This window comes from Candoia aspera, chromosome 7 (assembly GCF_035149785.1).
Source record: "Candoia aspera isolate rCanAsp1 chromosome 7, rCanAsp1.hap2, whole genome shotgun sequence".
In the NCBI taxonomy this organism is placed as follows: Eukaryota; Metazoa; Chordata; class Lepidosauria; order Squamata; family Boidae; genus Candoia; species Candoia aspera.
The window spans coordinates 84,309,690-84,332,035 of NC_086159.1; the positions used below are offsets into that span (position 1 = coordinate 84,309,690).

Here is a 22,346-nt window from a genome sequence, read left to right on the forward strand (position 1 = left end):
TGGATTGTCCTGTGTACTGCTGAGGTCCACAGATGCTAGAGGTTGGGAAGAATCTGCACAGATTCCTAAACCAGTGATCGATTTTTACAAGAAACTGAAGGAAACCTTTGAAATTGATTTTATCTATTTGATAGGCATTTTGGAATAATGAGTTTGAATATGGTATTTTTGTGAACAGTGGATTATTGCCTTAAGAATGTATTGTTGTTACTGTTGTTCAATGCTAAAATTAGGTTATTACATCCCAGAGAATGTGCAATGGGCTTTGGGTACAATTGTCATGCTGCTTGGTTATATCCCCTGCATGTGGAATCCAGCAAGACCTCCAAGTCAGGGTTCTTTTGTACAGCAGTCGTTTTGTTTTGTTTTGTTTCTTTCTAACAAAGGACCAAAGGAGAATTTGGTTAACTTTTCAAGAGTAATTTTGTGCCTGAGACAACTTTCCCTGTTTTCTTTTTCACGTTCTGTAAATTCTGATGTAATATCATTAGTTGGTCCCTTTCATTTGATGCTTTCAAACAGGCACCAGCCGGCCTAGTGTTGGGATATTAATTTGGATCCTCCCATTCACACCTATGTCCAGACTCTTACACTATGAGCTTGGAACTGGACTTGTTATTAGGAATAATAAAGAATAATTAAACATAAAAATCCTATTACTAATTTAGGTGCATCATCTAATTACTGTAATTGTACTTGGCACAGCAGTCATGAGGGCATTATTTTTCCATGCTTACTTCACAGTCATCCCAGGTAGAAGCACTTTCTCAGCCTCAGCTGCCGTCTCAAGATGGCAGCCGTCATGGATCCAACAAAGCTTTCCGACAGGTATTTGTACAGGAATGTGGGCAACAAACGTTGCCTGTGGGGGTTTCCAAAGGCCACCTTGGCTGATTGTTTAAAGTGTTCAGTGGGGAAAGATAAGTCACCTCAGAAGCAGAGCTATTATTAAAAGGTAGCAAATTATTTTCTTTATTATTATCCTTTTGTCAAATAGAATCAGAGAAGGAACTAAGATATCTTGCATCAGTTCTGAATGCAAAATTACTGTAAAGCTGTAAATATAGTGTTTCAAAAGAGTACACAAAAAGACCAACTAATAAATGATAACACAAACCAACAGAACAAAAAGAAAAAGAAAAGAAAATTATATACAATCTAAGCATATCACTTATGTATCACGTATTAAACACTGTATGAAAAATTCTAATGTAAAAGAAATAAATAAGCCCTATCGTAAAATTTCATGAAATCTCTGCAAAAGGGCATATTTTTTGCTGTATCATTTTTTAATATTAGAATTTTATTTTTCAAATTATAGTTAAAATACAAAAGATAGAATACAGGAAAGATGGAATACAGAGCTAAAGAAAAAGGAAAAACTATAAAAGTGCAGAAAGAGAATGCATAAAAAGAAGGTGACTTCCGACCTTCTCCAACATAGATATAAATGCATATTATACAGATTTAATCTCTTACCATTAATTAAACTTTAGGTAACATTATTTCTATACAATCAAACCATTTAATTGTCAAAACACAAAATCAGAACTTCACTTCTTTCAGATACAAGCAAATAGTCCAAAAACGGTTTCCAAGTAGAAACAAATCCAGTCACAGTGTCTTCTCTTATCAATGCTGTCAACTTAGCCATTTGCGCCAGTTCCATTAATCTGGCCATTCTTCCCTTGAGGGAATCTGTGGACCTTTCTGCCTTAGCGTCAAGCATAGTGTAGAAAAGCATAGGAAAGCCTTGCTGCTGTCATCACGTATGAAAGCAAAGTCCCCTGCTGCTTCTCGGGCTGTGTATCCGTCAAACCCAGGAGAAACAGTCCTGGTTTCAACTGCATGTCAGTATCTGTATCACTTTTTGATTGGTAGAAAAGATTGCCTTTTCAAAAATGGATAAACAGATGCATAATATCTTGAATCCAATCTTTAATAGCCATACTACTACTACTGTTGCGATTTCCTAAGATAACTCTCTGTCAGCCCTTTGAGATAGTCCGGAGAGGAAGCAAAGCCAGAGTCCTAACCCTAACCCTAACCCTTTGCTGTAAGGCTGCAGGAACAGAGTCTGGCAAGTCTGAAAGGGCTTGCCCCTCCCCACCTTTACTCTCCACTTAGCATAAGAAAGTAAAGATAGCTGATGGTTTCCTAAACAATATATTATTATAATTCCAAAAGCATTGCTTTAGCATTTACCAAGCCAGTCCTTCTTTTTCCTTTTGAAAAAGGAACTTTGAAAGGCACAATTGTTTTATCTGCTTATTTGGAATAAAACATTTTTATTTAAGAGTAACAAAGAAAATCATTTCCTGACCATTCCTCTTTCTTTTTAAGGAATTCTTGAATACCTTAAAAACAGGGTTTCACCAAGTTACCAGGGAGGCTGTTATGAGCAGGGGGCGGGGGAGGCCCGTGCTCCCTCCCACCTAATATCTTGAATTCTCTAAGCCTTCTGGGAAATTTGGAGGAGGGAGGGGCTCTCAGGTGAGTGGAAAGGCATCCCTCGCCTTCCGCCTCCGGCCTCTAGTGGCAGTCCGGAGGACCCACGGGGAGGGATGCCAGCTGCTGGGACCACAGAAAACAGTCTGGCCTCTGGCCAGAAAACCTCTTCAGAGGTTTTCTAATGAGTTCATTAATTACGCTTCTATAAAAATGTGCGTAAAATACATTATGAAAACCGACCACTGGTATTAACTTTATATTTTCCTCCTCAGAAATTAAACAGCAACATCAGCGCCCTCCCTCACTTGGAATGCCAAGCCAAACCACATTTGGTGGTGACCGCTCTGAAGCCTCCCCCGCAAGACGCTCTTTTCCCCCACATAGCCATGAAGAACTTGCAGAATGTGTCGGCTCTGCATCCGGTAAGCTTCCGTGCCTCGGCATCTCCTTGTTGCACTGAGACCCTAAAAGCAGGGGAATAGAAAATGCATGCCAGGCTATACCAGTGTGGCAGAAACCTAGGGCTCTTAGAAGTGGCAAAGGGAGTTCTCAGGAAGCCTGACTCTTTGGGAAGCAAAGCTGTCACGGAGCTCCCCAAGGGTCTGAAGGCTCCTGAAGAGCAGAAAAGCCCTTTGTCCATCAGGGGAAGGAAGGGAGGCAGAAGAGGGAAGCCTTCACTGGAGCAGCCTTCGGAGGCCAATGCCCGCTGTGGAAAGTAAATCAAGAATGGTCCCCCGACAAGCAGCTCTTGGAAGCATCAGGAAGAAAATGGATGGACTGTCAAGGGCTCACAGCCCTTGACCTCCCTGGTGGAGCGTTTCCGATCCTGGGGTCTCTAGGGTCACCCTGGCTGCAGAAGGAGCCTGACCCAGAAGTACAACTCATGCAAGACCTTTAGGCTCCAGGTTAAGATCTGACTTGGCATCTCACTAGATGCCCCCTTTCCCCTTCCCCAGGAGGTACCCTTATCAGACCAGGACAGTAAGGAAATGGGAGCCAGGCTCTATGGCTGAGAGGTGGCAGCTAGCTGGACAGCCACCCCTTTGGGGGCCCCTCTCCCTCTCTCTGCAGCTCAGACTGACTGGCCATCCCTGACTCTCCTGTCCCCCCCAAGAGCTGCAGGAGGACTTGCCACATCTGTGCTCTGAGAATCCCATCCCCGATGCCCCCTGGAGCCCGAATGTGCAGAGAAGGAAAGAAACAGCTGGGTCCCGTACAGTGAAGCCAGGCTGAATGCCAGGCTGAATGCAGGAGGAACGAGTGGACTATTCATAGGAAAGGAAATAAAATGAAATGAAGGCTTCCTTGAACAGCGTCAGAGGTGACAGTGGATTCTGAAAGTCAAAGAAAAACAGAGCAAACAAATGCAGTACTTCTACCCTGCAGGGCTCCAGTATTTTGAGTTGTTGTTTAGGACAGAGAGTCGCAGAGGAGGGGGTCTGGGGTCCATTAGTGCTCCGTTCAGGCAAAGCATGTGGCTTCACCTCTTCCTTCTCCTCTTCCTGGGCTAAGAGCAAGCTCACCCTGGAATAGCCTCCGTTGGAGAAGTTTACCGAAAACAAAAACAAAAATGAAGAACCCACCAACACATTTTACAACCTGGAAACACTTTCCTTTTCTCCTTAGAGTGTGTTTAGATTTGAAAGTTGGCTTGTTCATTATTTTCGAGTAAACCAATACACTGTTGAGATGTCTGAAAAAGGTTACTTTTAAAACCTGAAGGAAGGGTAAGAGGAAACTGGCATTGCCTACAGGGACAAGAAGTGGTTTGAGGAAGGAAGGTGAAGCCAAACTGACTCCCATCATGAAAGCCTGCCCTGCCCCCCATTTCTAATTATAACAACAAGCCAGGTTTTTGGTTGGCTCCTTCAGCAGGAGACGGGCGCTGTGCTGGGCGGCTCCAGACAGCCATGGAGGCTCAGCCCCTTCTAGGCCATTCAGAAGATCTAAAGAAAGGGCAAGTGGGAGTGTGAAGGTGAACCAGGGCATGAACTCTAAAAATACAAAAGTGCATTTTTAATTCATGACTTTTTGTCCAACATTAATTTTGCAAAAACCAGAGAAGGCCCAGCAATGCATAATTATTTATTTTGATGCTGTTTCTATCCTGTTTATATTTTTACAATGTAAATCACTGAAACTTGGGTTTGAGTCTGCCAGAATAATTAATAAATAAATAATAGAAATAACAAAGCCACTTAAAAAAAAGAAACAAAACTCCTGCAACTTTACAGGATAACCGATCTCAAGTCCAGCCATTTCCTCCCAGTCACTCTGAAAACATCCCCAGAGGGCTGAGCAGCAAGTCAGATGTGGAGAAGATGCACAACCTCAAGCTCCCACTAACTTCAACAGGTACAGTACCGGTGTACGTGTTGAAGGAAACACGGCAGGGAAACTATTCAATTTCTACCCCACCTTTCCATCCAAATGAAATGATTATAATGTGACACAGGAAACAAGGAAAATATTGCTAAAAACACATGTCAGTATTGAGGCCATAATTCAGAGGCTGGCTGAAGAGGGGAGTCCTATCTTCTTTCCTAAAAGCCTGGCTAGGGGAGAGGTTTCTTGGCTTCTGCTACAGAACCAGTCATCAGGCTTCCAAAAGTATCTTGCGGATCTCTAATGCAGATCCTGAAAACTAAGCAGAGAGTCAGAACTTTTGATACTCAAACCTTTTAGGACCTCAAAGGTTAGAACCAACAACTGTAATGATGCCCCCAAAGTTTATGACAACCAATGTAGTTCTTTCAACATGGGACAAAGTCGCCCTGTCTTCATGCATGGCCTAATGCTGCAGTGGTTGCATTTTGCACCAGATGAAGTTTCCAGATTTTTTTCAGAGTAGCCTGATATTTCATATAACCAAGGCAAATAGTCAAATCTGACTGCTAAGACATTAGTGCAGCTAACATATTAGGTATAATTGTGTAAACACATTATTTGTCACTGCTCCCGCCTAGAGATTTAGCAACCACTATGAATCATGCAACAACCCCAGACTGGACACTTTTATGAGGAGGCCAGTCCCATCCAGAACAGGCTAAAGCCCAGTTCCTAACTTGGAGTTCCTACTTCCATTTGGTTCATTCTTCAGCAGCCCAATATTGAACACAGTAAACATTCAAAGGTATCAACAGCTTATTTGGAATTGAACAGTAGAAAGTACTAAATGGTTCCATCTGCATGTAGGCCATTACTTCTCTCCCAGGCTCCATATGACTTTTTCTCATGGAACAGTAAGATGAAACATCAAGGGACATTGTAGGCCGATGGCTGATCAAGGCTGCTGATGATGATGATGGTGATGATGGTGATGAATTGGCTGATTATGTAAAAGACAGTCAAGAATATGCACTGATGCAGGTTAAAAATTGGAACTTACTGAATGTACAGGAAACAGAATGTGAATATCAAAATAATATAATAAAAACATGAACAGAACGCTGGCAAGGAAAAGCATTACATGGCCAATTTCTACACAACATCAAGGGTAAAGTGGATAAAGCCTGGCAATGGCTTACACCTGGAACATTAAAGGAAAAGAAACTGAAGGCTTGATTTTGGCTGCGTAAGAGCAAGCTATTTGAACTAATGCAGTCAAGACCAGAAATGAAAAATTGTCAAATGATTCAAAGTGCAGGTTGTGCAAAGAAGCAGAAGAAACAGTAGATCATATACTCAGCTTGTGCAAGAAGATTGTGCAAACTGACTATAAACAATGACATAACACAGCCACCAAAATGATTCTCTGGAACATCTGTAAAAATTATCATTTGCCAGTAATGAAAAATTGGTGGGAACATATAGTTGAAAAAATAGTTGAAAATGAGCAGGTTAAAATACTGTGGAATTTCCAAATACAAACTGATAAAGTTCTGGTGCGTAACAGTGAAGGCAGACTCACCTGATGTTTTCAGACTTGTTGATCAAAAGATTTCTAATGGCTGAAAAGTAGTAAGTAAGCAATTTCCGAAAGTGATTAGGAAAGGAAGTATGCAAACTTAGTGTCCTTTTAAAGGTGCTCACTGTGGTTTGAGCAAGATGGCTCTTCCCTCATCTCCCAGTGCTCAAAACCCACTGGAGATGGCTGTCTTGTGGTCTCCTCATGAGGAGCAGCTGTCTGGAGCACTTGTGCATAATCTCCCATCCTCACTTTGTCTGGAGAGGTTTGAAGAGCCAGTCTATTCACCGGCTCTTCATTCTTCGCCGTGGTCATCGGCTCTGCTTTTTTGCAGAGCCGTTTTCAATCCACCATTTCTTTCTCCAGAAGTGACGAAATATGTTTGTTCCTTTTTTGTGGAGCATTGCTCCATTATTTTTCCATATTAGGCATTTAAAATCCATATTTATGCCAAAAACCTAGAAAAGTTGATACCTGTAGAACCTAGTGTGGTGGTCTCCTCCTCAGTTTCTTGTTGTAAGTGAAAGAAGGGCTGAAACCATCCCAGAATAACGCTGTCCTTACCCAGGCCCACCTGATAATCCAAAAGGATGCTCTGGCCAACGTCCCTGAAAGTGACGTTTGAATCTGTGAATTCTAGTCCTGCCTTAGGCATGAAAGCTGGCTGGGTGACCTTGGGCCAGTCCCTCCCTCTCAGCCCAAGAGCCAATCAGGCATGGTAGTTCTAGTCCCGCCTTAGGCATGATAGCCGGCTGGGTGACTTTGGGCTGGTCATTCTCTCTCATCCCAGCTCACCTCACAAGGTCATTGTTGTGGGGAAAATAGGAGGAGGAAGGAGTATTAGGTATGTTTGCTGCCTTGAGTTATTTGTAAAAAATAATTAAGGTGGGATAAATAAATAAATAAGTGGCAGCAAGCTCCGAAAGAATTAGCAAAATACCCAATTTAACCCTAATTTAACCCAATCTATCTCTAGTCAAATCCCACTGTAAGCCGTCCCACAGGAAGTCCAAAATTCTCTCCAGCTATAAGTCTGATTGGCTAAGATCCATCTGATTATCATGATCCAAGTGTGTCTGAAGTTTGAGGCATGGCCTTCTTCTGCATCGTCTGGGCCAGAAATATCTTTGAGATAGCCTACATTTTCCCAGTCACCTGGGCCAAGAGAAGATGCCTTTATTAACAATCTTCGAACAACTTCCTTTTAAGCAGGGATGGGAGTGTTACTATAAAAAGGAAGCACTGAGGCAGGAAGCCACCAGATTCATTTCATACATGGGGTTTAAAGGGATCTACCCCCTCTGCAAAGTAAAGCTATTAGTGGACAGCCAGGACCACTGAATGGAGCAGAGCTTAACACAGTGGAGAAGCCGCACACAGAAAAAGAATATTATTTAAAATAGCTTTAATGAGCACGTCAGAGAAATACAGGTTATTGATCTTACACACTCAGCCCTCCCAAGCATAAAGAATCACACGCTTAGACAAAGTAGATTTAAAAGTAAAAAGAGTCTTACTGATTTTATTCTTGGTTCAGTTACATCCATCTTCAGTGGAAAAGTGAAGATTCTTTGTTTCTTCTGTTCCCTGAACTTAATGAACTCTTAGCCCTCATAGCTGCTAAGAGCTGCATGCAGAAAATGGGAAAGATCCTTCTTCAAGGCCCAAGCATGTGGCCATAATGGAGAGAGAGAGAGAGTAGCATGCATGCTGCCTCCTCAGTCGGTGGAAGAAGGAGGAAGAGAGAGAGGAAGTGGGAGTGGCAGCAAACAGCTTCCTCACACATAGTCTACATCCCAGAGCAACTCATACATATGCTAAAATGAGGCATGCTGATTTGTTAACATCTCCAACATAAAGGTCCATATAGTATCAGTCTAAAGCTGAGCAGAGGCTCATCTGTCCATGCACATGGCTCCCCCACCCTTAGCATACCCATTTCATTCAAGCAGAGAACCCAGTTGGGATGTGTTCTTCTGCCTATCTGGGGACAAAGACTAGTTGGGCAAGTCCAGGCTTGCCAAGATAGCCTTGGAATCTTTGGCCAATGCTCAGCAATCTCAGCAGGCAGGACAAAGCCCCTCAGCTGATGAAACCAGAGTGATCCAGGCCTGCCATTGCAATGGCCCTAGTGCAGAGCCTCCTTGCATGTTTTCATCACAGCAACTTTTCCAAGGCAGTCTGGCCATCTGTGGGGCTGTGGAGTTATTCCTTCCATGTGGTGCTGCCTCCTTGCTCAGGCCCCCATTGTTATGCAGGGAGCACAATGCGTGGGGCAGAAACTGTGGTGATTGCTTTGGGGGTGGGATGGGGGAACAGGGAACAATTTACCCTGTGCATTAAATATTGATTTCCATGCCTCCGGTATATTCAGCTGTTTTAATATCCCACGGTTGACTTCCTTCACAAACCAGAAGCATTGAAACATTTTAAAAATCAGCTAACACTGTACGAACAACGAGAAATCAAGGACTACAAAGAGCTGTGGTTTCTCGGCCTGGGGGCGAAGAAGATTGAAGGCTACACGGAGGCAGAGAACAGCAGCTCCTATGATGACGACCACGGCTCCTACAGAAAGGTAAGAGGCTGACGCCATGGCAGGCCTTGGCATCCAGTTCATGGCAGCAGAACCCCTCAGGGTGAAATCTCTGGGGCTGGAACTGGGCAGGAGATGCCCAAGAAGGTCAAGGTCTTTTCATAAATCTTGGTTGGAAATATGGTATGTATCTGGGTGGTCTTCAAGGCTCGTATCCAATATGAAATGAGCCTTACAGCTGGGCCTCCTGAGAAACTGATCTTAGGCAGGCCCTCCTTGCTTCCTTTTTTCTTCTTGAGGCTAACTGCAGCTTTATAGGAATATGAAATCCAGCGTCTTTGGGAAAACTGTTGCCTTGTCCAGTCAAGCAATTTGACATCATGTGTCTAGCTCAGGATATCCTCCTGTGGCTGGACCCATCTTCTGAACAACTTTCAGTTGAAAGCTAAAGGGGATAATTAGTTTCCACCAGTTGTGTTGATACATTAAAAGGGTCATATAGGAGGTGATTTTTTCAAAACAGAAAATGATTTCAGCCTCTTCCGGGCCCTCAGCTTCAGGTGACTTTGCCAGTGCTTAGGGGGTTGCTGGGTGGCCTAGCAAATACTAGGGTTTATCACAGACATTCATGGGGGTAACATGTGTTTCAACTCTGCACCTTTCAGGGATCCTTTCTTCTTCCCTCCATGGGAAGATAGGTTGGAAGTCTCAGGACGATTCTCCTAGAAAGCCTCTGGGTTTCCTTGAGCTTGCTAGTTACTGCTTCCACCCCCTACCTGCCAGGGACAAAACTTCATGTGGTCTCCTCCCACTTAGCCCTGGGTGGGAGACAGATACACACACACACACACACACACACACACACAGACACACCACCGCCAGTGCACCTTATTGGCAAGTACAAGGGGAGGAGTGATTAAAAAATTACCATCTCCTAGGCCTGTAGCTTGAGGGGTGTGACTAGAGAAATAGCTCTCTTTCCTTTGTGGATGAGCAGTGAGCAATCGTATGAGCGTTGCATATATTTACTTTATTAAATAAATGGAAAAAGAGAATGTAACCATTCATTTAGTTGCTTTAGGCTGTCACATGTAAAGCAATCCATGTAGGAGGAATTAAAGATTCAGTGCTGCTAAGATTAAGACAACCTAACATTTAAGGACAGCATAAAACACTTTGGGAGGCTTTCCTGCCCCCTGACTTGTTCGTCCATCAATATTTTAAAGGGAGAATGAGCTTGTATAGGAGTGATTGGTTTCTGAGACCATCATGTGTCCTTCCTGTCTGTTGAAGTCAGCCTAACCATAACTAAATAGCAGTCATTAGATCGTTTGATTTCCCACACTTGAGTGTCCTATTAGACTCACCCCCATCGCTTTCGACGTGATTGTCTGCAGGAACCCAGAAAGAGCTGCTGCAGTGACCCTGGAGCACCAGGGTGATGTCTTCATGGACCAAGGGACCATGTTCCTGTTTTCTCACATTCCCCTGCTTGGCTTTTTGTCAGCTTGTTGTTCTTTTGTGATCATTCCCTTCCACCCTTTGCAACTTGACGACTTCTCCTGCAACGTTAGCATAAAAGCAAGAACAAAGGCCTACAGCCATACTCATCTCTGCTGCCTTCTGGAAGGAACTCTCTTCCTAAGGCCCTTCCAGACTCTCACAGAACTGCGTCTTCTATGTGATTACAAGCACTATTACATACTAAACAAATCATGGAAATCATGGAATGGCTCTTAAGAACAGCCTAACACCATTCTACCAGTACACAACATTCCTTCAACATTAATCAAAAGATTCCCTGATGCTGAAGGAATCATTCTTCCAGAATTGGTCCTTTCCTCTCCTTGGATAGCCAGGCAGCCCTCTTTCACACCTCCCCTGAAGCCCAGAAATTCCTGGCAACCTGGCCTGGAACATGAACATAAATTCAGGGCAGCCCTTCTCCATCCAGCTGCCATGATGGCTCAGGAACCTACAACGGAATTGCAGAAAATTGGGGATGACTGACAGAACGGATTTATTTGTCTAAACCTTTTGCTTTTTTGGGTGAAGCTAAGGAGTATTTGTGGTTTTACCAGGGTTACTGCTTGTGCCAAATGAGCTTCCTAGCCCAGCCTGCTAATAGCAAGCTGGTACCTCGGATCTCCTCGGGAACCCCCCAAACCTTTCTAAATTTATGACTCTCCCCTAACTGGGGTCCAGCGAAAGGAGCACCCTGCACTAGCTACATTGGGAGCCCACCAGAGGCCCTGTCCATCGCTTGCCAGGGTTTGTTCCCTGCTTCCACATCTCCTGCTTGTGACCTGGGGCTGAGGGAGAAGCTGACAGCTAACCTCCACTTATAGAGTCTGCTTACCAAAGTTTGCTGGAAAGAAAGCTGGGCTTGACGTGGTCTCTGAGTTTTTATTACCTTCAGCAGTGCCTCAAGGCAGGAGAGGTGGGGAGTCAGGTGAGACCCACCGAGACTATGTGCTTATGAATGTACATTTTTGCTTTGTGCTGACCTGTTTTGTGAATATGGCATGAGAAATAGGAAAACATATGCTGTGTTTACTTTCTATACTGTTGTCACTCTGTGTAGGTACTAAGTGATCATATTGCATATAGATATGAAATCCTGGCTATTATTGGGAAAGGATCCTTTGGCCATGTTGTAAAGTGTGTGGACCACAAGACAGGTGAAAAAGTAGCAGTGAAAATAATAAGGAACAAAAAGAGGTATGATTTTCAGGTGTTTTTTTTTTTTACATTTTACTGATAAAAATAAAATACTGGCAACTATAGTAGCTGAATAGAGGATTAGTCCTTATAACTTGTTTTTGTTTAATTATGATTTATTATCCTTGGGTATGAGTGTTAATTAATCTATAGCCAGAAGACTAGAACAATTTTTTGGAAGTAAACAAACAGAAACAATTACACAATTTGTTGCTACAGGTTTCTGCCCAAACATACTGAATATGTGTGCATGTCTGGAGGGTGCATGCATGCGCATGCATTTAAATCTTTATAAATGCTTTCAGCTTCGGCTTGTGGATAACAGAAGAAAATGTAATGTTAAGAAGAGAAGATAGGATTGCAGAGCAGAAAGAAAACCCAAATTAAGGAAGCAAGGGGCAATGAGTATTTGGTTAAAAGGCCAGGCTATGTATGTCTGCTCACATTAATGCTTTGCTTTATGCAACTAGGTTAAGAGCCATTAGGGGCAGGGGTCTGTGCAACAGTGGCCCAGCTGAGAATCAGAGTTTATGTAATTCTCCCCTTGCATTCAGATTCCACAATCAGGCCTTGGTAGAAGTTGGCATCTTAAATACACTACGGCAAAAGGACCAGGACAATATGCACAACGTCGTCCACATGAAAGAGTATTTTTACTTTCGTAATCATTTCTGCATCTCCTTTGAATTATTAGGGTAAGGATGCACTGTTCTGTCATCTCCAGTAATAGTTTGTACAGTGATTAAATGTGAATTTGCTGGATATTATTTTCTCAATCTTAGTCCTGCAAAGTAGGATTGCATCAGTAGCCATAAACAGGATGGCTTCAGTTTTAGTACTGTTTTAGTAATGTTGTTGGTCAATGACCAAAATAAATGATAATGATGATAAACAGGAATTGGCCAGTAGAAGGGGGCTGTGGGCTGAGACCTGAAGTTGTTCTGCAGCTGAAGGGCAGCCTATGCAATTCCACAGGGTCTCACCCAGGGACAGCTGAGCTGCTAAACCCTAACCCTGACTCATGTTTTCCAAAAACATCTTGTGAACCCAAGACCGTCTTGGACAGTTCTTAGATTTTAGTAAGATGCACACATCAACCAAGATTCAATTTGAATTCAAAATTTGATATTTGAAAGTGAAAAGGTTGAGTTTAAATCTGAGGCTTGAAATTCCATTCAATTAAAAAGTCCACCATAAACTATATGGGGGAAGAATCAAAATAAAGCAACTCCTTCATTTGTATCTTTACTTCTTGGCAAAATTGAGTGAAAATAGCAGGGCTGGTAGACCCAGAAGAGGACATTGATCCTGCAGTTTCAGACAGATTTCACTGAGATGCATTTTTTAAATATTACCCCTTGCACCTCTTTCAAGGTAAGGAAAGAACAGTGTCTGGATTGTACAGGAAAGATCCTGAATTGTGTTGAATCAAAACAGAAAATGCCCTGTTCCAACTAACAAAAATAAAACATTTCAAGAACTGTGTAGAAGTGCAGAAAAAGTAACCTTTCCTAGAGACCCAGGGCTCCATCATCCATTAGTATTTCTGGGCAGGAAGTCTTTTTCGCATGGGAAGGTTAAGCTTTTCTGGAAATAATACATTAGGTGCTATTTGTACAACTGAAAAAAAAACCCGAATTAAATTAAGAAAAACTCTATGTTACATATAATGGTCAGCCCAGCAGTACACTTTCTCAGATCTGCTCACATAATGAAGAACACTCCCTCATTTAGTACAAGAGGAGACAGAGGCAGTGAAGTAGCAGAAGAAAAAAAAATGATGGGGTGAATAGAAAGAGAGAGGAAGAAAGGGAATGCAATGGAGGACTGAAAGAGCTGACAAACTTGTATAGGCTAGATACAATGTTATCTATCGTATGGCATAGCAGTTCGGTGTTCATGCTGCTTTTTCTTGCTGGGCAATCCTTGTGAGGTCCAGCAGCCAGATGTGCAGACTATTTAGCCGTGACAAGTCACGTTGCCCGGGGTGCACCACGAGGAGGCTGGTCTACGTTGCACCGAGTTGGGCTGAGAGGAGGTGACTAGTTTCTAGCCCAGCACCTTAACCACCAGACCAAACTGGCTCTTGTTAACAGGGATGATACTTCAGGTCTGAAAAATAGATTGAGAGTTAAGGAAGGATAAGGTTAAAAGACTGTGGATTTGGAAAAGCAAACCAGATAAAGAAAGTGTAGCATAGTTAATCTGAATTTTCCTTTTTTGCATTCACTATAAATAGACCTGCCTAAACAGATTGTGGTAAGAGAGCAAGACACAAACAGCACAACAGCAGTCCCCTGTTCTGACAGGCAGTGTTTGTGGAACTGATGAACCTCATTGGTGGTCCTGATGTTAATATCAGAGAGCTGTCTCACTTGGTAACACACTTGTTTGGAAGGAAATCTGCAGCAATATTTGAGTCTCTGCAGAACCAGAAAGGTCAAGGAAGTCCTCTGAATCTCCAAATCATGTCTGAATGTCTGCAAAGCATCCGAGAGGCACCTGATTCGGTCTGATACCTTGAAGGGTCTCCGAGCGGCTTTGAACTGAATCACACCTCTGGAGTTTCATAAAGTCGAGCTTTGATGCTTTTAGTACAGTTGCGCCTGCATGTATGTGTTGGTTAAATGCTGTTTCTCATCCCACAGTTTAAATTTATATGAATTAATCAAGAAAAACAATTTCCAAGGTTTTACCTTGGGTTTGATTCGTCGTTTCACCCATTGTATCTTAAGATGTTTACAACTATTGTATACAGAAAAAATTATCCACTGTGATCTGAAGCCTGTAAGTACCATCCTTTCCTACCGGTGAGGTTTCAAATAATTTTACTGTTTGGAAATTTAAAATATTTTGGTGTAAGAAAACCCTTTTCAGAATGGATAGAGGCTATCATTTTGTTAGAGGTTGTCAGTGCTCTGGATACGTGCAATGAAGTTAAGTAAAAAAATGATTTGTTCTAGTGCTGGTCCCTTGTATGTGATATCTGTGTTATGCGGTAGAGTTTGCAAAGTTTCACACCACTTGTATTTATAACGGCAGTGAGCAGGTGAGATAGTAGCCAGTTACTAATTCTTGCACATATTTTGAATTGCTACTGATTCTAAGGGTTATAGAAATGTGTAAACATTGCACGCCCCCTTCAGTGTCCCTTGCCTTCTGCTCCACCCCTCTCTTCCTCAACAGTACAGCTGCCCAGCTGCTTCGGATGCTCCCTCCATTGTGTGAATGGCCCACGTGTAGGCAGGGTGGCAACTTGAGAATCCCACTGCATTGCTCAGCACAATTTGTGAAGCCAGCCATTAAGTAAACCCTCTATGCAAGGAAAGGGGATAAAATAGGTTAGGTTAAAACATTTCAAGTGCAAATTGATTGCTCTGCATTGGAAATAGGTTGTTCTGACCATTCTGGAAGTCTTCTGGATGCAGGTAAGCCTGTCTCAAGTAGAGAAGCCTTCCAAAGGAATCAGGCTGTGTTGGGACAGCTGACTCAAACCTGAAATGGAGCACTTTGAATCAAGATGGGAGTGACCTGAGCTTGGAAAGGGGGTGCTTCGTGCTTGGAGTATTTCAATTTCAAAGCGTTTTGCAGACCGCAAGGGGGGAACCCCGGGCCTTTCAGGGACTTTGGGCTGCAGCACCCAGAGACATGACCATGGGCCAGGAAGCACTGAGTTCTGTCTCCCTGGCTGCCGTACAGATCCTGTTCCCGGTTACGGCTTGGAGATCTGAAGAGGGAAAAATGAAGATGCCATTAGCGTGATAACCTGATAGATGAAATGCACTGATATTTTCTCCCCCAGTCTTAATTTTTTTTAATTCTTTAGGAGAACATACTAATAAGCCAATCTCAACTTGGACAAATTTCATTTAAAGTTATTGATTTTGGATCAAGCTGCTATGAACACCAAAGAGGTCTGCAGAAAAGTCAAGTAGCTATAATTTATTAATTTTTTAAACTTTTAAGTGAATTTTATTTTTTTATAAATGTAAATAAGATGCCATCTCACAAAATGTACAAATAGCAATAGCATTTCCTTCTCTTGGTCAATGTCTTGAGGCTCATGTAAGTGAGTCAGTGCCCTTTCCTCATTAAGGCATTGATGAAGAAAAAGAAGGGACTGGCTGTTTGCTTTTGGTGTCTCAGAATCACCTATCTAGATAGCAGATCTTATCAAAGCTCAGCTATTTAATGCATTCAGACAGATACTCTGTGACTGAACATTTGTGGATCCTAAATCAAAGGTGCTCAGTTTCTGAGTAGTCCCTGCTTCAGATGTGCATTTGGGGGAAGACGGGTGTGTCCTGGGACGGAGCTTAAACGAGGATCCCCATTCAAGGAGGAGGTTCTCCTGGTCAGGCCTGCAGGAGGGGGCTTCTGGAATCCATTTGGTGGTGGTGGTGGGTTTGAGCACTCTTTTCAGGTTCCCTCCTCTCATCAAGAAATAGAGGGGTTCATAGGCCATGGTTTACATCACTAGTCCAGGACTCACAGCACAGGTTTGCTGTTTCTTGCAGGGGAAAATGTCTTCGGCCAGAGCCCTCCAAAGTGAATGAGGAGGGCTGGGAACTGGTCAAGACAGAGGCACAGACTCAGCTGGGGGAGGGTGGAGGGGGGCTTATACTGCCGGAATAAGCCATGTAAACGACTACTTCAAAAAAGAAAGAGGAACTGCATTAGATCTATTGGCACAAATGGAGGGTGGCTGGGAAAATCAGAGAAATGTTAGACTTCTTGTCCCTGGGAAAAATCCATTTTTGGTGGTGACCTGAGCTACCCCCTCTCATGATTTTTCCTTTGATGTCTATTGTCCCTTTCTTGTTTGCTCTAGTGTACACTTATGTCCAAAGTCGGTTTTATCGTTCTCCAGAAGTCATTCTGGGCCATCCTTACACAACCTCGATCGATATGTGGAGCTTGGGCTGCATCATGGCTGAGCTCTACACGGGGTACCCACTTTTTCCAGGGGAAAATGAAGTGGAGCAACTTGCATGCATTATGGAGGTAACTTCTGTTACATAACTAATTACACGATTTCAGAAGTTTGTTCCATTTTAACCAGCCCTCGCCTAAACGTAGATGTGCTGGAATGAAATGAAAAGAAATGAAATGAAATGAAATACGGTAGATGTTTGCAGGGGGTGGGTAGAGGAGGGACCATGTGGATTCACAAGATTGTCAACACCTCATCCAGGGACAGCTCCTTGCTGCCTCGAAGAAGGCCACGGCGCATGTCTTGAGAAAGAGGTGGTCTCTCAGTCCTGTGGTCTTGGATAATTTCTGTCCATCTCCAAGCTTCCCTCTTCATTGAGACGGGGGCAGCAGAGTAGCCACACAGCACTCCAGGGGAAGAGGAGTATCTGGACTCTCTTCGGTCTGGGTTCAGGCCTGAGTATAGATTGAGATGGCATTGGCTGCTCTCCTGGATGACCTGCATTCAGACATGGATGGGGCAGCATATCTATCCTTGCCTTTTTACACCTCTAAGTGGCTTTTGATACTATCAACCATGATAGCCTATCGGATTGTCTGTGGAGGTTGGATATTGGGGGCTGTTTTGCAGAGGCTCCACTCTTTCCTCTGTTGGTGGTGGGGGAGGTAAAGTTGGCCTAGTGGCCTCTTGTGGGGTACCACAGGGGCCAGTCCTCACTCCCTTCCTTTTTACACCTATATTAAACCACTGGGGGAGATCATCCAACAATTTGGGACATGGTGTCATTCTGTGCTGATGCTACCAGCTACACATTGCTCTCCCAGGTTCTGGGGAAGATGTGGCTGATGTTCTGTCCCAGTGCCTGGGGGCTGTGAGGGTCTGGATATGTAGACGAGATGGCCTTGAAGGAGGTGAACCCCAGCTTAGCTCTGGAAGGGAGGAGGGGTGTCATGTTCCCCATTTCAATGTTCTGTTAACATTCCCCTTTCTTACAAGGGGTAAGAAAGAAATCCAAGTCTGTCTGGGTTGGTTCTCTTTGGCATAAGAGGGAGGGAAAGAGAAGCTCTGCCAGGCTTTCAAGATTTGGTTATTGTACCCTGCATTAATAAAGTAGAGCCCCAGCAGTCTTTGTGCAGCCTGTTTCCTGAGCTGGTTTACTTGAAGGGCCGATTGGGTGAGAGAGAAGAGAGCAGGATCGTGATGTGGGCTTCTTCTGCACTCATCTTGGACAGCAGGTGTGGCTGGGGGCCTTTGCCCAGGTTCTGTAATGGTATGTGGGAAAAGACTTGGGATGGCAGGAGAAGAGACACTGCCTGGAGAACGGTCAGATAAGAGAAGGCATAGCCTGCAGCTGCAGAATGGGTGGAGCAAGAGGCTCAGAAGGGAGTTATTGGGCTGTAAAGGAGACGGCAGGAGATTTGTACTTTGAGGCAAGATTCTGTTAATGTAGCCTTACAATAAAGTAGAATTAGCTCATCTGGTTGTGTTTCCTGTCTGGTCTACCTGGGAAGGCTGACATCAATCTTGCAAGTCTGAAAGTTCTCCCATTATACAGCTCTGGGATATGCCCTCCCTTATCTGACTTCCCTAGGCAGCATCTCCTCACCCGTCTCCCAGGGTCTTTCCCACATACCATTACATTTTCAGCTGCTGCACCAATGGTATCCTAACCTGGTGCAGGAGGACCAAGTGACAGGATCTTGTGCTCTCATTGCCACCTGCATAGATTACTGCAGTGTGCTGTATTGGGCTGCTGTTAGTCCGGGAAGCAGCTGCCCAAGTCCTAACTGATTCCTGACTTTGGGAGCATGTTACACGTCTATTGTGGGCCCTGCGCTGGTTATTGGTTCAGTGCCAGGCACAAGTTAAAGGGCTGGTGTCAACTGATAAAGCCCTTCACAGCTTGCCAGCTGGGCATCAATGGGACTGGGGTGGTTCTGGCCCGTTAGAGCATGCATTAAGGGGGTCCGTGGGGTCCTGCATTTTGGGGAGGTCAGGTGGCTGTGCCTCCTTTTGTGTAGCAGTGCGGACACTGGGGAGTGGGGTCCCATGGAGATCAGGCTGGCTCCTCCCTGGGAAGCTAATAAAAAGGGAGCTTTTTCAAAGACCTTTCAATAGCATCCCCTGTGCCTCTTGTCCTTGCTGTTTCTCCGTGTATTTTGATTTTGGTTTGGCTGATTGTATGTTGTTTTAGTTCTGTTGTTTGGATTGTGACACTGTAACTGCTGAGAGTCACACAACTGGGGTGGGATAGAATCAAATAACAAATTAATAAAGGTTGGGATAGGATAGGCCACATGGGAAGCAGCTTTCTAAAAGGGAGGGGAGGAAGAGCAGGTGGCCTCTCAGAGCCTCCGAGCCCCCCAGCTGAGAAATGCCAGTGCTGCAGGGGTCCCTGTATCACCTGAAATGCTGCCTGCCTCAGTTGCAATGCACCTTTCTGATTATGTTGCTGCTTACCTGGAAAAATATGGCCAACTGGCAAGGTGGAGGAATTTTAATTCCTGTAAATCTCAAATCAAAGAAACATCCTTCCAAGGGGACTGTTGCTGGACAGATCTGGGAAGGAGCAATGGAGATGTGTCTCCCCTTCTCATAAAGCCCATTAGAGTACCAATAGCAAACCGCTGCTCTGTGGGGCTCTGAAGCTGCACGAAGCTGGCATAGGAGATATTTCTCTCACAAACTTCCCCAAGAGTTCATGTGAAACTGGGGGCAGCACCCAATTTCCTGGAAGCACTGGTTTGTTTCTTTTGGCACTGGGGGCAGCAAAGCTAAGCTAAAATGGGGTGGGGGTGCAACTCGTCTTTATGCCAATTAGAATACAGAAAAACATGTCTGATTGACTATAGCAGTGTATCGGGTGCCTAGTGAGGTAATTAGTGTTGGAATTATCAGGGGTCAACTCAGCATTGTCTCGTAAGCATAAGGGGGTCTCTCTAGCAAACACATCTCTATTGTGCTTGTGGGATGTCACACGGGTCACCTGATTTCCTCTTCCTCCTCCTTCTTGGGCTTGGGGATTAACAGTCTCCATTACACTTCTGGCACACATGCAAGCAGAGGGCTGCACAATGCAGCTCCTTGCCCTTTCTATTCCACATAGAAAGTGTCTACAAAGAGCCAGTGATGATTAAGTGCTTTCTACTGTGAACCCGTCTGTATCCAGATCTACTGAATAAAAGTAAGCTATCTCTATTTTTCCTCATCTAACTACAGTGTGAAAACTGAATTTATTTCTGAACGAAATTAAGCTTAATGTGCAAGTTCTCTTTTGGTTCACGCTTCTACTCTGCAAGATTGCTGTTTGCTGCTTGGAGTTCTTTCATTAACCTTTAAAACTCCATCAAGGGTTATGGGCCCAGTACAGACCAGTGCAACCTAGCAGAGTCCAGTATACTGACGAAGAACTCATTTTTTGAAAAGGCTTTGGCCTCACAGCCAAAAGTAAAGCCACTTGCACATTTAAAAAGCAAAGTTCAGAAAAGTTTTTTCTTCTTCTCTCTGAACAATGGAGAGAGAGGAGGGAGTTTCCCCCCATACCAAGATTGACTGAGGATAATTACTCAGCATGGCTATTCAGATTGAGGATGCAGCTAGATTTTGAAGATTGCTTAAATGCTCTGGATTTACCTGAACCTAAACCAGAAGATGGGCAGGAAGCCAAAAACCAGTGGAAGAAAAAGGGTAAGAGAGCTAAATTCTTATTGCCAGATCTCTTTCAGATCGCATATTAGCAGAGATTAAAACTATTGCTACTGCTAAGGAAATGATTGAGAATTTATGCACCCTATACTCAGAGGCTGATGCCCAGAAAGTAATCTCTTTGTAATGAGAACTGCATGCATTCAATTTGGAAGACAATGGAAATGTAAATGACCACTTGATCAGGCTACAGGCAATCTTTGATCAGCTGAGCACAGTCCAGAATCTAATGAATGAAAAACTTAAGATGTCTTTTGTGCTGAGTAGTTTGCCAAATAAATTCTTCCGATTTGTTGCTGGTTTGAATTTGGAAGGAAAGAACCTCTCCCAGTTGTTGGGAATGATCAGATCAGAAGCCTGAAGACAAAGTTTATTTTTGCATAACAAAAGAGAGGCTGGCAGAGACATTGGTTACCTAGCAACGAGGGGTAACATGAACCAAAGGAATTAGAGAGTCATCAGAAAAACAAATGGAAAGAAAAGAGAGCCATTGTGTGTAATGCATGTGAAAAGCCAGGACATATTGCAAGATTCTGCAAAGACAAAGTTTTTTCCAAGGATAAATCCAAGGAAAAATCTTTTAAAAGTGAAAAGGCTTTACACATGGTTTATAAAGCTGATACCAGTAAAGGTCCTAGATGATGGGTAATCAATTCAGGGACCAGCAGGCATCTATGTGGGAATAAAAGTGACTTTTGTGAGCTAAATGAAACCACAGAACGAAGCATAACATTAGCAGATGGCAATTCAACTTCGATTCAAGGAAAAGGAAGGGTGCCATTGCGATGCATCAATGGGAATGAATACAAAGATCTTGTAGCAGAAGATGTTCTTTATATACCAAATTGGACGTTAATTTGCTAAGTGTCTCAACATTGAATAACAAAGGCTTTGATGTAATGTTTAAAGCTAATGGACAATGTAAAGTCACCAGTGGAGAAAAGATTTATGTTACAGGCTTTCAAAAGGATGGTGTCTATTAGGTGCACTGTGAACAATCACCAGATGTCAGTCTTGCCTGTCAGCAGTAAAAGGAGGGCAACAGCGCCACCACCTGGCACAGACGTTTTGCGCACTTGATTTTAACGCAATTTTAAGAATGAAAACTGAAGGCATGGTAAGAGACTTTGAAATAAGCAATCATGATAAATGCCAATCAAAATGTGTGATATGCATCAAAGGAAAAGCAGCAAGACCAGCCATACCCAAACAAAGGGAAAGGCAGGCAACCAAGCCACTCAAAATTATCCACACTGATTTGTGTGGACCTCTTCAAGCATCAGCGGGTGGAAATAAATATGTTTTGTGCTTTATAGATGATTTTTCCAGATACTGCGTGCTACCTAATGAAGGAGAAATCCCAAACAGCAGACTTGCTGAAAGCTTATGTAGCTTGGTGACCGACAAGTTCAACAGAACCCCGCAAGCCCTCCAAAGTGATTGAGGAGGTGAGTTTATTTCACAAACCATGCAAACATACCCAACACAACTAGCTATAGAACACAGACTAACCACTCCATACACACCTGAACAAAATGGAGTTGCAGAAAGGAAAGATCACTAATGGACAAGGTAAAATGTATGCTTTTAGAAGCAGGTCTGCCTGACAAATACTGGGTAGATGCTGTTTTAACAGCTACATACTTACAGAATAGACTGCCAACCAAGCCAGCAAGGTAACACTTTTTGAGCTATGGCATGAACGCAAACCAAGCATAAAGAATCTGAGAGGATTTGGATCCAAGGCTTATGCACACATACCAAAGGAGAAGAGATCCAAACTAGACCCCAGAGCTGAAGAAGGCATCATGATTGGGTATGCTCCAGGAAGCAAGGGATACAGAATCCTGAACCCGAAGACAGGAAAAGTAAGCACATGCAGAGTGGTGTACTTCGCTGAACGAGAGAGAGGCTACCATAGTCATGCTGATGATGACTGCACAAAAACCAACAGTGGCAGTTACCAGCTTCAGATGTTTAGCCCAACATTCGAAGACACAACCACCACACTGACCCAGAGGGAGATAGAAGCCTAGGCAGAAACTCCACCAGAGTCAGATGATGAGGCCACAGATGCAGAAGGGGTTGAACCA

General features: G+C 43.6%; 1 protein-coding gene across 6 annotated transcripts in view; it reads left to right on the plus strand.

Annotated features, from left to right (window-relative positions):
• The window catches only part of DYRK4 (dual specificity tyrosine phosphorylation regulated kinase 4), a 48,927-nt gene that overhangs the window by 12,042 nt on the left and 14,539 nt on the right, over window positions 1–22,346 (plus strand). For 3 of the 6 annotated variants that reach the window (XR_010068303.1, XM_063308391.1, XM_063308389.1), the window contains exons 6-14: window positions 745–828; window positions 2,724–2,873; window positions 4,686–4,806; window positions 8,773–8,936; window positions 11,479–11,615; window positions 12,170–12,310; window positions 14,264–14,402; window positions 15,442–15,529; window positions 16,447–16,619. Coding sequence is in view for 5 of the 6 variants with exons in the window: in XM_063308391.1 (XP_063164461.1) it covers window positions 745–828; window positions 2,724–2,873; window positions 4,686–4,806; window positions 8,773–8,936; window positions 11,479–11,615; window positions 12,170–12,310; window positions 14,264–14,402; window positions 15,442–15,529; window positions 16,447–16,619 (1,197 nt within the window). In the remaining variant the exon portion in view is untranslated. The remainder of the gene's footprint in view (window positions 1–744; window positions 829–2,723; window positions 2,874–4,685; window positions 4,807–8,772; window positions 8,937–11,478; window positions 11,616–12,169; window positions 12,311–14,263; window positions 14,403–15,441; window positions 15,530–16,446; window positions 16,620–22,346) is intronic. The other 3 variants (XM_063308392.1, XM_063308394.1, XM_063308393.1) reach the window with 3 other exon arrangements.